This window comes from Callorhinchus milii, unplaced genomic scaffold, assembly GCF_018977255.1.
Source record: "Callorhinchus milii isolate IMCB2004 unplaced genomic scaffold, IMCB_Cmil_1.0 Scaffold2, whole genome shotgun sequence".
Lineage (NCBI taxonomy): Eukaryota > Metazoa > Chordata > Chondrichthyes > Chimaeriformes > Callorhinchidae > Callorhinchus > Callorhinchus milii.
In genome coordinates this window covers 46,315,589-46,333,528 of record NW_024704743.1, presented here as the reverse complement: position 1 = coordinate 46,333,528, position 17,940 = coordinate 46,315,589, and the positions used below count along the sequence as shown (strand labels likewise).

General features: G+C 39.7%; 1 protein-coding gene across 1 annotated transcript in view; it reads right to left on the bottom strand.

Annotated features, from left to right (window-relative positions):
- Positions 1 to 17,940, bottom strand: part of LOC103187487 (RNA-binding motif, single-stranded-interacting protein 3) — a 565,148-nt gene that overhangs the window by 325,232 nt on the left and 221,976 nt on the right. The window contains exon 4 of the mRNA XM_042346715.1: positions 3,760 to 3,933. Within this exon, the coding sequence (XP_042202649.1) occupies positions 3,760 to 3,933 (174 nt within the window). The remainder of the gene's footprint in view (positions 1 to 3,759; positions 3,934 to 17,940) is intronic.

Here is a 17,940-nt window from a genome sequence, read left to right as displayed (position 1 = left end):
CTACCAAACCATTTACTATTTAACTTGGTAGGTTGAGTGGTCATCAACTCCCTTCTGATTTTACCCTGTTGCCAAAAGTTAAAAAGACTCCTCCATTGTGTCTGTAGTAAAGAAATATAAACACTCACAGACACAGACAGTTTACAATATATTTGTTAATTCACAGCCATGTGGGGCAGGTGATCTGCAAAGCGGTTTGGCTGATTTTTAACCAGTTGCAAATTGAAATGCTTTCTGGGGCAATATCTTCTTCAGGGTATCTTATATAGCCATCTAGTAGAGGTCCATGTGTCACCTATAAAACTACTGCAAAGTCGGAGATATTTGAGGGTCCTCCTTTACCTTGCAATGATTTGTTGAAGTCCACTGCAGGTAATGCTGCTAAATACATTACAAATGTATATTATATAGCACCTTTTATGTTGGCAAGATGTCCCACAGCACTTGACACTAACACTAAGAACCTGAGCTGGAGGTGAGAACTACGGAGTGTGGGGAGGGGGAAAAGATGACTGAAAGCGCAGTCAGTGAGATATACATCTTGAGACAGACCTTAAGTGATGTGAGGGAGAAAGCGAGTCAGAACAACTCTGGGATGGAGTTCCAGAAATACACTAATACATTTGTTGTAACATTTTCATACTCCATTTCAGCCCTTTTGCTTCTATCTACGCCTTCAGAGTGTTCATACAGACATGACATACAGACATGAAAATGGAGACTGACTAATCAAATAAATAATGCAAAAACAAGAGAGGAATGGAAAAGATGCATTGTAACAAGAAAATCAAATCTAGGTCTAAGAGATGTGTGAAAGAGAAACAAATAATGGTTTGAATAAAACTATTAGAAAGGTCAGCTACAAGTAATTCCTTTAGTCTTTCACATAATTCTTGAGTGTTATGAGGTGCAATAGTGGTTTGCAGCCCCTATTTACAGGCTCTAGGCAAGACTTGATGCCTTCATCAGCAGGTGGAAGATGTGGCCCAGCATTGCAGAATGTACGTCTGCCACAATAAAGTATTCAACAACGCCTCAGTTCATCAGAACACATTTTGAAACGGAAACTTGCCAAAGGGCTTCACTGCCACGAAGACATGATTAGTCATGCTCTTCACAGGTTCTCATACACACGGAGCAAAACAGCTTACCTTCGACATGATAACATAATTTTCCACCGTAGCTTCATTGGCATTGATCAAATCTCCACTATAAAAAAACACTATTTTAAAGTATCCTAAAATATTACAGCCTAAAAAACAAAATATTGGAAACATTAAGGCTATGTGACTTTTAGCAGTGTTTCAGAAAAATTTGCCTAACCATTTAGGAATAATCTTTAAACAACATTTCCTGAGATTTTTCTTTGCCTGTATTCACTGGTCTGATGCTGTAACCACTGGGATCATACATATCCATTCTGTCCAACTGAGAATTTATCCTGAGTCTGCCTCATTATGTCTGACCAGCCATAGGAAACAGGCAGCCCAGCGCTGAAAATAAGACATGCTGGCACTCCTGATGGCACCTCTGGTTTTGTGTTACTTTTGCACATGTTGAAACTATAATTATTTAAAGAATTCTCTCCTGCTATTTTCTGCTGCGAGCTTTACCATGCACTGCACGGAGCTGACAAGTATCACCAATGGGGATGACTATCACTGGTGTTGGTTTTAAAACAGAATGTACGTCACTCTTCAAAATAAACACTGGCCACATGTGCAACTAGGTTTTCAATACAATCTGATTGAATATCTGTTAATATTTGACCTACGTTAACTGTAGATCTGGGGAAAAGAAGCTTGTGACGTAATTTGGGACAATGGAGAGAACGCAGTTCATCACTTTAATAAAACAGTGGAAATCAGCACTGGAGAGCTAGTACAATTAAAGAGAGTCAACCGTTCAAAGATTATTAGCAAAGCCATATTTTCACATGGTAAATGTCACAGGTATTATTGTAAAAAAGTGTAGAGCATGAGATACTATAGCTAAACTCTCCAAATCTGGCAAAAGGTCATTCACATAGAGTGTGAAAGCATCTTCATTCACTGTTCGGTAATTTAATGTCCCAAATTCACTGGTACAGTTTTATCTTACTTGAGATCAATTTCTTGTTATTTGGTAGAAAACATTATCTGCTTTCTCAAGATTATATTTTATTATTCGTCTCCATTTAGAAATGGCTGTTGATGGTTGCATATTTCCTTACTGTACATGGCTGGGAAGATGATACAATCATATAGCACTTTCAGACATTATTCATTTTATCAAAAACATTTAAAAAAATTCCAAGTTCTCCTGTTCATGTTTGCTCAATGGAGCTCAACTACAATGGGTTCAGAGTGTCTCATTTTCACTTCACCCCATGTTTTCAATGGTGATCTAGTCAGTCTGGCAATGTAATTCAGACTGAGATGTGAAGCCTTTCCATTGCTCTTACATACCAAAATCAAAACATTCAAAACTAGGGGCAATTTGGGACCAAATTCGATTTTGCTTTTTTACCATACGAGCACCAGCCTGACACACTTCTCTCCAGAGAAAAGTATCCTAAAACTAATGTTCAGTGTTACAAAGTATCAATTTTTGGTGCCAAATACATAAAAATTAGTTAATTGGTTGATTACTGCTGTGTAACAAGACTATTAGTTTGTTGGGAATGCAGTACCTTAAATTGGACCAGTAAGAAATCCGAGGCCTGACATTTCCCTTGGCTTAGCCTTAACCGATTGTAACATTGTGTAGTATTTTGAAATTTTTTTCATTTAATTTCAATTTGGAAGCTAGTCTCCAGCAGTTCTTTTTAAGACTAAGACCATGAAGAATGTCAACCTCTGGAGGGGATTTCCTTTCCAGGTTAGAGCCACGGAACAGAATGTTTAAAAAGACATTACAATATCAATTATAATTTACACAGGTCCATGTCGATATGGCTATTGCTCACATGTAAAGTTTTGCAGTTAGTGTTGGTAGGCTATTCCATTGTAGGTACATTGGCAAACCGGCATTGCCTGTTGCCTTTACCTACAAGACCAATGTCATTTTGATAGCAGTTTTTAAACTGCCACGAGATAACTCCAAAATTCCTTGCAAATATTAGAGCTCCCTAGTGTCAAAAGTAATCAGACTTAACATTTGGTCTGCAAAGAGACCACCCACTAGTTCAGGTTAATCCTCTCAATAGCTGAAAATTCTCAGGAACATCAAGCCATGCAAGTTACACATTAGGGTGTTTTTTTTAGGAAAAAATTATCTGTTGAAAATAACCACCTTTAAACAGACAATTATTTACTATTAAGCAAAAGAGCTTCACCAAAGCAATGCCTCCATACTTTTAAATTTGACATGACACACATAAAGATACAGAGAAACAAGATCAGAAGCTGAGAGTCTTAAAATCACTGCAGATATACAGTAGGCCTAACAAATCACAATCGGAACACTAAGAGCTTATTCCTCTCCTCCTCCCCGAGTATACAATAGGTATTTGGCCCAACTGAATTGAAATAATGGCAAACAAATCCTCCAGTTTCAAAACTACATCCCACTATGTTTCAATGTTCCCTTCAGCAAACTGAATTTGATTCTGTACACGTTTCACTTTTATCATATTCTAACGCAAAGAGTAATAATAATCCAGCTTTATCCAAACATTCTTCATTTTTGTTTTGAAAAACTACATGCATTACATTTCCAATGAAGATATTTTAATCTATTTTCCTGCATAATATGTTAGCTGAGTCATAGAGTACTTACGGCTTGATGCCCAGGACAGTAGCTGTAACTGGCATGCGACTGGTAGTGAACACTAGCTCTAGGGAAGGCGTAATTGTTCCAGGCAGACTGGTTGTTGCTCCACTGTGGGGTGAAGCCGGGGCTCATTGTGACCCTCGCCTTACTGTTCTGGTAAGTCCTCACTGCAGGGCCTGGCTGCAAAGGCAGACAAGATTAGAGTTGTCAATAACAATGAGGTGCAGACAGACAGAAACGTATAGTTAGATTTTTTTTAAAAACTCCATAGTCAAAGGTTTCATAACCAATGTCACAAGGTACCAATTTTTCAGTTAATTCAAAGAACAGTCTTAATAAGATAATAAGGGTGAAAAATCCAGTATATCATATAACAATGACCACAATATGGGCCATTCCACTCCTGAGATGTTTTGGTGAATAAGAGCTTCAAGGACCAACCCCACTTTGTTAAAATGACTTTGTTGCAACCGTTGGCAGCACTTTTGATCCTTCTGCTGTATTGGCCCCTCCAGCAGGTCAGGGAACACCAGTTCCATTAACATTTGAGTTAATGTTATTAACTTACCTAATTCCGGAGCGTTTTAGGTGCAGGTTGGCAAGAACCAAGGCTTAGTAGTATTTCAAAACTACCACCCACTGACTCAAGAGAACTACAAGTAAATAACTTTTGAACAAAAACAAAGTAAAAGGGTGAAGCCTTGTAGCTCTTATCGACAGCAACATCTCCAGAGTAATCATTATCACATCTCATACCAGTTTTGCCACCCACCCACAGTACATAATAGTACATTTTTTAATTATTCACAGTAGGAATCGACCTTCTACATTCTCAGCAATGCTTCTTTGCAGGTTTACAGCGATGGGAGACACCCCAAGCTCAAATGGAAATACAGCGAAACGAGCCTGCCACAATAGCATTGCACTGAATTGGATAAAAAGCCTATTATTTGCTTGTTCTCTTAAACTCGGCAGTCTGACAATGAGTGCAGACTGAGATCTGAACTTACAATGCTTCATCTGGATGTCTGATGGTCCAATCTCAGATCTGCTCTGATACCTTGTTACAGCCTCAGAATGTTTTTACATCAGCTCGCAACCTGGACACTGTGAGGTAACAGTACAAGCTTCTAACCCACATTGTGGTGTCAGCGACAGTAATTTCAGTAAACACATGAGGACCATGTCGTCACTGGATGGCTGACCCTCAGGCCAGAACCACATTTAAAAGGGAATTGGATAAGTTGTTGGAGAGAAACAATATAAAAGATACAGGGGAGGTGGGAGAGAGGGAGAAATAAGGATTTGAAAGTAACGTAGTTAACTCTGGTGGAGGAGCAAAGACTGGAGCAGGGATTCATCCCACTCAGCTCCTGTTAACTCTGCAAGCCAAAGCCCCAATGGTCAAGGTGATCCTAGCTGGACAAGCAGCGGAAGCTTGCCAGACTGTGCTCTCAAAGGCAAAATATGAGGGTTTTAGCTGGTTAATCTCCAGCAGTACCCAGATGCGCACTTTGGGACTCCCAAGCTTTGGCTCTTGCCAACATGCACCGAATATTCTCTAGAATTTGGTAAGAAACAACAACCTTCATCAATATAGTGCCATTCATGTAGGATAGTGTGTTGGAGCAGCCCTCTGGTTCTTCCCTCTGAGAGACAGCGCATTTCATTCTGGACACAATAATTTCCACGTGGAGGTAGCACACATATGTGGAACTCTCAATCTGATATTCATGTTCTTAATCATGGTGATGCATATTTGCATGTGTCAGACACTGATAGATAAAATAATGTTAACACCAACATAGGCTCAATAGGCCAACAACCTCCAGACTCAAATGTAATATGATTCTACAAGGTGTCAGAGTTCCTGTGTCATATTTAGTCTGTTGGTAGCAGAAGAGGTGGTTCGTCTCCAGTGGATTATAAATGTTTCACTATCTATGAGTAATGGTTTTAGAGAGCAAGACCTCTAGAACTCAAAGTCAGAAATATGTTCAAACTACTGACCTAAATACCAGACAATCCATGATTTCCACTAATACAACTACTGGAGGTTAGGTCAGGTCTCCGTTATTGAAAGCTTCTGTTGCACAAGTAACTGCAGGAATTGGATTGATCTGGAGTTCTGCTCTCTTCGGGCGTTCACAGCAGCTTCATTTATTTATAGATAACAGAACTATCTGCTGCCACTCAACATGTTCTACATTGATGAGGATTGTCACAAGTCACATATTGGCACAGGTCTCTGGAAATTTCTATAATAAGAACCTACTGCTGGTAGTCTGCTTCTTTAACATAAAAGTCTTTTTTTTCTACTTTTTCTGCCCACAAAATACACAGTCAATCCACTTTACAATATGTATGCTGTGAAGCACTTTGAGAATGCTCAACGACGTGATAAGGCCCTATATCAAATGCAAGGATTATTATTACTTATGTGTCCTCTGATACAAAGTCATTCATTATAATAGAAAATGTTGCAGTACCGAAGAAAGCCATTCAGTCCATCGTGTGTGCACCAGCTCTCTAAGAATACTATTCATTTAGTCGATTACCTTTTAAAAGGTAACAAATTCTGCTTCAACCATCACTTTTCATGACTTATTCCACATCCTATCAAAATTCTGTATCAGAAAAAATCTCTCAACCTCTCATTCGGATTTTGATAAAAAGATCTTAAATGTATGCCCTTTAGTTACCATTGTACCTCAAACAGTTTTATCTTATAATTTTGATAGGTACGTCAGTCTAATCACAAATAACAGCTCCACGGCATGCTCACAGCATTCAACAGCAATTCAACAGCACTAAGAAAGTATCTCTTCCAGTTAGCATGTCTTTTTTAAAACCCTGATTCATTTATCTTCCTCTCTTTGGTACTTGGGGCAACTCATGCTTCAAGTACCAAATTTCAGACATGTCTTTTCAAGGTTTAATCTAGGCGTTCCTCATAGATCATCACTTCAACACTGGGGATCAGCTTTGCTGTTCTCCTGAAAGACACTGGCAGCCTGTTTATGTTATAACAATCAGAGATGTACATACTATTCCAGGTAGCTCCAGGTGTGCTCTCTAACCTGTGCTCTGTACAGCTAAATATAAAAGATTTGGAGACATAGCCCAGCATCTTGTTTGCCTTACTTATTGCTGCCACACACTGTTTGGACAGCAAGAGACAGTTCAACTAGTGAAGAACGTGAGTTATATACAACTATATGGTTTCATATTAACAGCGAATATCTCTGTAAGGCCTGATATTAGCAGTGACTAACTTTAAATTGTCTGATATTAATAATGAGCCTTCTATATAGCTTGAGATTACACTAGTACAGTCTGATATTAACAGTGAACAGTTCTATATAGCCTGATATTAGCTACGAGCACCTTTGTATGGCCTGATATGACCATTTCATATTCTTTGATATTGTACTGAGGGTCTATAATTAGCCAAATGTTATATATCTATGAAGACCATTATATAACCTTAAAGGATCTCAAATTAATAAACAACTTAAGAGTCAGCAGTGTATTTACAAAATTGTGTTTCTAAGTCAGTTACCTTTGAATATGTTTGGGGGAAAGGGAGGTGAGAGATCAGCCCTTCTCTGTACAGAATGTTGTGATGGTCTTAATAGAATGTATACTAAAAATATAACTAAGTTGCATGTAACTGTCTGAAATCATGGTCTTTTAGAATGCTTAAAATAATCCTCGCAGTTGATATTTAGCACATTGTCTAGATGTCTATAAAGTGGAGCACATTGTCTAGATGTCTATAAAGTGGAGCACATTGTCTAGATGTCTATAAAGTGGAGCGACTGTGCATTTTATAGTTGAACTCTGAACAATTGAAGGTAGACTGCATGGTGTTTTTAGGTGTTGTTCAGCTCACTATTCCCTGATATTCTGCCTTGTGTTATTTTGCTGAAGTACAGCAGCAGGACAGGCCAATCCCATTTTAACATAGTAGTTTTTGGGAATATAAATTCAGACCCCGCATTATAATAGGGTATGTTAGAAATGCTGCTGGTCAGGTCATCCTGACATCACTTCCTGCATGCTTTGCATATAAACCTTATTCAAGAAGCCAGCCAGTCGGCAGCGAAAGTTTACCCCTGTACCGCACTTCGGTACACCATAGTCCGTCTGCATTATAGTGAACGGGCATCGTATGAATGAGCTCCAGGTTCTTTCTGGAACTTTGGGGGGATGGGGGGGACGAGTAAGGGAATGTAGGAAGAATTATGTTCACATAAAGGGCTATTAGAACATAAAACACTTTATTACAAGAGGCTATTGAAGGTACGACCATGAAATCATTCAAAGGCAAATTGAATTTGAAGGCCAACAATATAAAAAAAAGTACAGGAAATGAGCAGGTAATTGAGATTAGAGGAGATAGCACTAGAAGTGGAGTAAGCACCACACACATATTGATGGATAGAATGACATCCATCTGTGCTGGAACATCCATGATTCTACAGCACAAAAGAATGAGTTGGAAGCCAACACTATTGAAAGCAGATTGAGGTGTTAAACGTAAAAACATTCACAAATTAGAATGTAACATTTCCTGATGGTACCACGCTATGTGGCTAACTGACAAATACAAGGGTTTTGTAAAAGAGCATTGAAGAGAAGATCTCAATGTTATGAATTGGCACATGGAGTCAAATGTGAATCAATTGCATTGGAGCATGGCACAGCAATTATAAAGGGTACATCTGTTATTGCCTGCCAAATGGTGGAGTCCTGCAGCATGTTGGTTAGAGCACTCGCCTCACAAGTGAGAGGACCCGGGTTTGCTTCCTGAGCAGGGTGAAACCGTCAATTTTCCTTACTTCACACTCTTCTGTTTATCCAGCAGTAAGTGGGAACCTGGTTGTTAGGGGATTGGCAGATCACTCTCTGGGGGTACTAATCCCAGACAGACAGACAGACAGACAGACAGACAGACTGACTGAGCAGGGAGGAAATGGTCAGGGTGAGGGGAGGGAAGGGAGGGAGCGAGGAGGGGGTAGAGAGTCGAGAGGGGAGCTGAAGACTAATAAGAATAATAATTTGGTCACTCAATCCACGACTGTTTGTTCAACACTGCTGTGTGCAATTGGCTGCTGTGTTTTGCCCGCAAAATATACAGTCAATTCACTTTACAGTTTATTCTGCAAAGTCCTTTGAGACATCTAGACGATGTGATAAGATGCTATATCAAATGAAAGGATTATTATTAAATGGCAATATGTATCTTGTGTGTTAATGTGAATCGAGCACCATCCCTCTTGGAAAAAACACAACCTATATTTTATTATTCAAAATGTTTATTATTAATAATAATCCTTGCATATGGTATGTCAGGAGAACGTCCCAAACAACTTCACAAATTTTAGTACTTATGGGAAATGCGACAGCCAATTTATGCACAGAAATGTCCCACAAACAGCCAACGAGTGAATGACCAATTTCAATTGGGTGATGGTTGGCCAGGACATCAAGAGAAACACCTCTTTTTTTGAAAAGTGCCATGGAATCTTTAATGTCGAACTGAACAGGCAGCCATTCAGCTCAGTTTAATGTCTCAGCTGAACATCGCATCCAAACACTGCAGCACACTCCCATGCCTCATTGGAGCGTCATCTTCGATTATATGAGTTCCAAGTCCTGAAGTAGGATTTGAACCCATAATCTTCTGACTCAGAGACGAGAGTTTTACCAACTAAGCCAGCCTGATACATGCTTGATTTAAATAATAAGGCCCCAATCACCATCGTCCTCACCGCTACTAAATAAATGATCCGACCTTGCCACTGAATAATAGCAAAGTGAGCAGATTGTTATGAAGAGTAATATCGACAGGGATGACAACAGGAGACTAAGCAAAAGACTGATACACAAACTCTTCTGCTTTGGGGGTTATTCTACCCTGTTAATTATAAGAACATAGGCAATCAGTCAATGTAAACTTACAAGAGGAAATCCTATTAGAAGTAAACATTAAACAGTTCACCACAAGCAGTGAATGAAGCAGACTAGCTAAATTTTCAGGCAGGCCTCTGGAGTTTAATATTTTGTATTTTTTTTCTACTTTTAGAGTTAAATGGAACATAATGTACATGTGCAAAGTGGGCCAATATCATTACTGTTTTCAGAAGACTACAAGGGTTCTTTTGTTTGCTTTGCCTGACCAAAAGGCTGCGGTTCAAAAGTATTAATATATAAATGTACATATTCAGAGTTCGAAGAGCAGCCCTTCTCTTCCTCCCCCACGCCCCCACTAATAAAATGGTCTTCTTCTACAGTGAGCAGAGGCTATATCAAATGCAAGGTTTATTATTATTATTCCTGTCCTGCTTAATAGGAAGTCAAAATTTAGCAACCTCTGCCCATGGTTTCTGGCAGGAACTGCAAATCTTTGTGTACTGCAACAAGGCAGCAAGGCCCCTTCTGGGCTCAGGTCCATAGCCGGTCAAGTTGATAAAACCACAGATTAAAAAAAGAAAAATGTAGTAAGTGAACTGGCTCTGACAATCTCTCCAGTCCACTCTGTGACCAATGAATTTATTTACCGATTTCTGTTTTACTGAAATGAGCTTCACCCTATTTCTTTTAGTCATACGGTTACCTGACACACATGGAAACCTATCGTCATGTGTAAGACTTTCCACACCACAATAAGAGCTCCACATATGCATGCTATCCATGCATGGAGATATCCCTGCGATTGTAATGCAGTGCACACTCTCTCCCCAGAAGGATGCACCTTGCTTATCGAATTCTGAAAAGTATTAGACTCAGGTTTGCAAAAGTTAAGGCTTAGGGACGCTAGAATATGCAATGGGGGTACTGCTGGGTTTTAACCAGCTAAAACGACTTAGTTTGCAGTTTGCAGATATTGTCTGGCAAACTTCCAGGCAGCTTGACCATCGAGCAATACTCTATCTGTTAGGCCTTTGGCTTACAGCGTTACAGGAGCTTACTGGGAAGAATCCATGCCCCAGTGACTGATCTGTTCAAGTCCTGCTGGTGAGTAAGGCTGGTTGGTTAGTCTGCAACCAATCTGGCTCAGGAACTGGACTCCCAAGCCGGCCACCAAGTGTTGACTCTGTTGTCATGTACATCACCTTGGAGCCAGCCAGATCAGCTGATTGAATACTAGCAAAAAAAACACCTAGGAAACCAACTTTATATGGTTGATTTTGTGATGTGTGTAGTTGTAACTCCTTCCAGAGTTTTAACTCAGGATTCCCTAGTTCCCAATGTTGTTTGTAATATATCACATTAAACTGAATCAAATTTGAAATGTATATTTTTCATTAGTTTCAGCAGGCTATTTGCTTAAACCTGATTCTGATTCATTCCCTCCCAACAAGCCCCAGTTCTGACGAAAGGGTCGTGGACCCGAAACGTTGCCTCACTTTCCTTTCTCCATAGATGCTGCCTGACCTGCTGACTATTCCCAGCGACTTCTGTTTTTGTTTTCAGATTTCCAGCAACTGCAGTATTTTGGGGTTTTTTTTCAAAACATTTCTCATCATTTTCCGCTTTTGTATTCTGGTGAATTTTCATTGTATGTAAAGTGAGTTGGTTTGATGGACCAGATCATTTTTTTCTTGTTTTCTTATGTTACTATACACATTTTTCAGGAAAGAAAGGGTGTGTGCAGTGTTTGCAGTTTTTTGTTTTGTTCAGCTGGGTGTCTGCCACATGTGGAGACCCATCACTATGCTTAAGAGTATCCAAACCAAGCTGAGATTTCCATGCATCCTACATACATATTGAAATCCCAGCGATAGGTTGTTGGAATGGAATGCGCACTCTCTCCCTAGAAATGCAGGCATTAATATCTTGTCTTTGTGGCTCCAGTATTAGGCGCAGGTTGGCAAGATCCAAGGCTTGGGAATCCCAGAGTGTGCGTTTGGGTAGTGCTGGAGTCCAACCAGCTAAAACCACATAGCTTGCCATTGATATCGCTGTCTGGCAAGCTTTCCCGCTGCTTGTCAAACTGGGACCACCCTACCAGTCAGGGAACATAGGAACAGGAGTAGGCCATTCAGCCCCTCAAGTCTGTTCCGCCATTCTACTAGACCATGGTACGTTAACTCCATTTACCTGCCTTTGTTCCATATCTGTTGATACCTTTAACTAAAAAAAAACTATCAACCGCAGTCTTGAAAATTTGAAATGATGCAGCATCAACAGCATTTAATGGAAGTGCATTCCAGATTTCCACTACCCTTTGTGTGACAAAGTGCTTCCCGATTTCACTCTTAAATGGCCCAGCTTTAATTTTAAGATTTGGCTTTAACTTGCAGGGTTAACAGGAGCTGAGTGGGAGGATTCCCTACCCCCAGTGATTGGTCTGCCTTTCTAAGTCCTGCCGATGAGCCAGGCTGGGCTGTGCCGTCATCAGCAGTGCCCTGGAATACTGCAGACACACCTGGCTCAGGAACCAGACTACCATGACCACCACAGAGGGTTGGCTCAATTCTGACATTTCATTGCCAAACATGTCATCTTGGAGCCAGTTCAGCTCCAAGGAAACATGACTTATCTCCACCCTCCACCCGAGGAGAAAAGTCACTAGCTGGTTGTTTTACATCCGACAAGCACAGGTTTGAGCCCTCACTAGGTGGATGGTGGGTACCAGGAACTCCACGATTTCAACAGGGAAGTAATGTAACATTACATTGGGCAAGTTCTTGATCAAGCGGTTACTGAACAATGGCTAAAACAGAAGGAATGAACACAGAAGCAGTGATCACCAGAGATGTGAATGAGCAAGACTCTTTAGTGCACTTAATTCCAATCTTCCAGAGTAACAACTCAACTGCCCTTGCATTAGGGCATCAAGCAGTCTACATAAATGAATGGAAAGTGCTTGTTTTGCTTCAGTTTTATTGCATATCCTGTGGTGCATGCAATCGCTGAAGAGATGGAAATGCACAGCATTTTACTAATGAGCTTCTAGCCCATGAATTCAACAGAAAATAAGAGAATAAAGAAGCAGCTCACTCTCCAACAGTCTGTAAATTTAGACACAGAAGGAATGGTGCAACAGTAAGTTTCCTGTCTATGAAGCTACCTCAGCTACCTGCAGGTTATACCCTAAAGTCTTCTTTAAACACATTCTCACGGGGTACATAGGTTAAACCTCAGCTTTCAATGCCAAGCCACAAGTATTAACTGAAACTACTTTTCCTGAAATTGACACTAAATATTTGAAGTTTAGAACCGCAGATTACGTAATAAATGATATGAAGCCACAAATTGCAGCGACCTCTTAACCGAGAGAAATATATCACTTCTGTAAGTAACTGAGTTTTGTGAAACACTTCTCAATTGCATTCCATGTTCCTATGTTGATAGGATTGAGGTATAGTGACACTCTGACCTCCTCAGACCATGCTTCTATTATTTTTACATGTACAAACTGCACTCTGTTCAACATTGCAACACAGTGCTGCATTTTCAAACATCATTTCCATTATTGCTGATCATAGACATTGAAATAACATATAATAATAATCCTTGCATTTGACATAGTGCCTTATGTCAAAACTTCCCAAAGCATTTCATAGATTTTATGTAAAGTGGGATCTTTAACTTCCACCTGAATAGGCAGACAGGAGCTCAGTTTAATGCCTCATCCAAAGGACGTAATAAGACTTGCTACTAAAAATGAGAATGCTATGATATTTGTGACCACCAGTACATATGCACTTACTGCAGTAACTGGGAAGATCATCAGCCAGGAATGGTAAAAGTTGACTGCTTTCCAGATAGGGCGCCCATGAAGTAGGTAAAACACACAAAGCAGAACCAGGTTACTGCCACTAAAGGGGACATCACATGTTTAGAATTCTCTGTTTATGCTATCGCTGTCGCTGGGAGGAGGGGGAAGGGAGGGTATTGAACCTCCACAACACTGTGAATGAAGTGAGGCAATAACATTTGCTGAATTTTACCCAAAGCTCTATTCTATGAATTTATTCTGCAGTGTTTATTTTTCACTTTTTTTTAACTAGTGGGAGCTTCGCTCAGTTAGTAGCACCTTTGTTGCTTGGTCGAAAGATTGTGGGTTCAAGCCCCACATTGGGACTTGAACTCATACTCTGAGCTGACACCAGTGCAGTACTGGAAAAACACTGCATTGTCAGGGGTGACATCCTTCTAATGAGACATTAAACTGAAGTCCCCTCCCCCGTCTGTTCTTCCCTATTTGATTTGGACTTCAAAGATCCTAAGATACTAACTGAAAAATGAGATTCTCCCACTGCCCTAGCCAACAACCCTCCAGATTAATGAGGTTAAATCACTTCATAGTTCTATATTGGATTTTCCTGTATGCAAAATGGTGCACTGGTTTCCCTACAAAAAACAGTCACTACACTTGATGGCAATCACTATGTAGCATTTTGAGATGCCTCGACATTACAAGAGCCAGCCATAAACTGCAAATCCTTCCTTTGTTGCAAATATTATATATTAGATTTTGCAAAAACGAAACTGTTCCACCTTACAATGGCAGTATTGCTCCTATTTTATAGTCAGACACAAATTAGTGCTGATTAATGAGAGAGTAAAAAATTAGCTGCAGATGAATAAAAATAACAATCCTTACATTTGATCTAGTACCTTTTCACATCTGGAGGACATCTCATAGCGTTTCATAGGATATATTGTAAAGTGTAGTAACCGTGTATTCGTAAGCGTATCTGATATCCTCTACTCCAGCATGTAGATTTTATGGAAACATTAATTTCAAAGCCTGTAAACTACACAATCTGTAAGTATGACAGAACAGTAGAGGGAGAGTCAAATGCCTGCATCAATGAGCAATTCTATATCAGAAGCATTGCTCAGAATGAGCAGTAGTAAAACTCTGTTCCTCGATCAGCTATCTTGTGCTGTAGGAAGAGACATCAATCAGAGACAATGGCCTTCACCAGTAGAATGGGTTCAATTCTAGCCTTGGGTAGCGTGGTTAAAGCATCATTTCTCCCTAATGAATGTTATGGATCACAAGTGAAGTGAGCTCTGGCAGAATCCATCCAGTCCTTCAATGAACATGAATCCCAAACTGACATTACATTGCAAAGAACAGAAAAGTAACCCAAGTGCACAAAGGGTGCTTTTTGACACAGGGATAAAGTTGCACTTTCGAGAGTAATTCAAAAACGACTCATGGTACATAAGTAAAACCTATTTTGTGTTCAAACGTTTACTAAATTGCTTGGAAACGCCATTAAAATTGATGACAAATGTCAAATAAGCTACATGTGTCTTCCACTGCAATGTATCACTGGGTGTACTGTATTGTAGCGGCCAGGCCATTATGCTATATTAAATCCATTATGGCAAAGGAAATTCATTATGATTAAGGAAATCAGTCTATTGTAGGGCACTGAGACCCGCACAAGAAATGTGACGTTTATTCAAGATTGTAGATAGTGCAGTGAACTATATACTTGTTCCAGGATACACTTGCGATCCTGTGAGAAACTATCTGTGAATTAATCATATGATATCACACTTGATCAAAAAGTTGAATCTGTCAAGGCTAGAACATAACATTCCTGAGTAGTAATAAGAAGTGACAAGGACAGAATTGAACCCATTATTGAAGCTATCACCTTATAGAAAAACTTGTCATCTTAATAAGGAATGCTCGCACCTATCTAGTCTGTGGCTCTTCTATTTTTTTACAATTGCAGAAGAAACTGAAAATGTCACAAATAAGATTTCTCCTATAGCACAGCTGCCTTGAGAGCTGAACACATTCACAAACTACAAGGTCACTGAGAAAAGCAGAAATTGGTGTAAAGCAGGAATCAAAATTCTGTAAAATCACTGCAGAGAATTTGTAATGTGTATATTAAATACAGTATATACATGATGGAGAAGGGAATAGAAGGATAAGGAAGGTAGTAAGGAGTGGATGGAGACTCATGTGGTATATTAACACCCGCGTGGATTGGTTAGGCTGAATGGTCTGTTTCCATGCTGTATAGTCTATGTAAATCTATGTAAATTCAGGCTACCAATAAAATAAGTTAACAGGCTAGAAAATATAATATTTAAGTGATTCTTGTATTTATATAACAACCCATTGAGAACTTAACTGAATGGTTTGAGGTAGTGGTCTTTGCTGAAATAAGGACAACTGAAAGAGGCTAGAAATCTGAAATAGGATTGAAATGTTGCCAATCTGCAGCAGTCTAATAATAGTAATAATCCTTATATTTGGTATAGCAACTTTCACATCAGGAGGACATCTCAAAGCACTTCACAGCTGTAAAGTGGAGTAATTGTTTTGCATTTTGTGGGTGAATGTAACAGCCAATTTGCTCACATCAATGTCCCATAAACAGCCAGGAAGTTGAATGACCAATTTTATTTGGGGGATTTATTACTGTGAAGTGTAGTGAGACTATTTCAATGTGCGGTTCATTTGGGACCAGTAATGTTCCACAAACAGCCTTGAAGTGAATGATCAATTTTATCAGGAGGATTGTTTGCATGAACCCTGGGAGAAAGTATTTTCTCTTTGCAAGTAGTCCCGTGGGATCTTTAAAGTCCACCTGAACAGGCAGACAGTTTAAAATTCCTATCTGGTGGACAGATCTTGGATTCATGGATGTAACAGTTTCTTAAAAAAATATTCAGAATTTGGTATTGGGAAGCCCTGTTATAACTTGATAGCCAAAGTCCATAAAATCCGCAGCACCGCAAACACTGGTCAACAACTTGCACTCACAACACTTGTGCATAGACAGCTGGCTTACTTCAAAAAGCCACTTTGCAACACGCGAGAAGCGTTGGCCAGTGTTTTGAAGCGAGCTTGAATGACTTTCTACATTGCTGTACTTTTGATATTTTGGACAGTAAATATCAGGATCCATGCCCTTAACTTGCCAGGAATAAGTGAACCCATGTTATATTACAGCAAATTAAAGGATTCTATTGTACGTGTGTATTTGAACATCTTTCAATTGGCTCCTTCATCCACAAGAAAAGAACCGGATGGTCTGTGGTGACTCTGTGGTCAAAGCTCATAATAAAATATGAGAGCATGGAATGAGAACAACCATTTAGGCTAGCGAGCCCACTCAGACAGGCAAACTTCAAATGAAAAGTGCTGCTAACATTCCCCCTGCTTGCAGAATTAAACCAAGTATTGTAAAATCCAGCAGCCTAAAACTCCATAGCTCTAATAGAGCACTATGTTCTTTTAGAAAATGTCTTTATATTGTAATAAGTCTTCACATTTTGTACTATGCTTCTTTTCAGACAGTACTTGGAACAATAGGTTTAGACAATTGTAGGATTATTTTAAAATACCTTATGCATTTTTATTGTGGATGCAGGGGAAACGTCGCATTGAGTGTTTTCCTTTCTGTAGCTGAAAATACAGATTGTAGGGCAAGGGGATCGGGTTTTAGTGAAGAAACTACAGAGTTTAGTTTCAAGTCAGTTTGGCAGGTGGTTTGAAAACACCTGGTTTCGATCATACTTCAAATGCACAAAATATTTATTTCCAGCACTTGGATTTATTGGATAGCAATGGAAGACCGGCCATGATTTGGGGTTTTGGCTTCAATGGGCACAAGTTCTGGCAGCAATGTATCAGTCCTATATAAGAAATGCGCCAGGGCTAATTTAAGCAGATATATTAAAGGTCCTATGAACATTGAGCACTATATACTTTAGTGTGTCATTCCTACACACAAGCTGTGCGACACCACCACGATTCTGCCATCTGTCACCAAAACCTGCACATCATCGCGCAAAGAAAGGTTCACCACGGTCAAGTTAGATATGGTGTTTAGCCAATGGAAAGACTGACACAGTCGTGCATTGCACAACTGGTTGGTGCACGGAGTATTGATCCTCATCTTCTTGGTGACCTTGTGGATAAAGTGTGGTGCCCAGAATTGGACACAATACTCCATCTGAGGCCTAACCAGTGACTTCTAAAGGGTTAGCAGAACTTTCTTGCTTTTGTACTCTATGCTGCTATTTTAGCTTTTTCAACAGCTCTATGAACCTATCCTGCCACCTTTAAAGCCCTGTGTATGTGAACCCTCAGGTCTCTCTGCTCCTTAAACCCCATTAAAAATGTGTTTCTGTAATCTTTTTCCACCGCGCTCTTCTGCTTACCCCTCCGTTTAGCAAACTGGTGCTTGC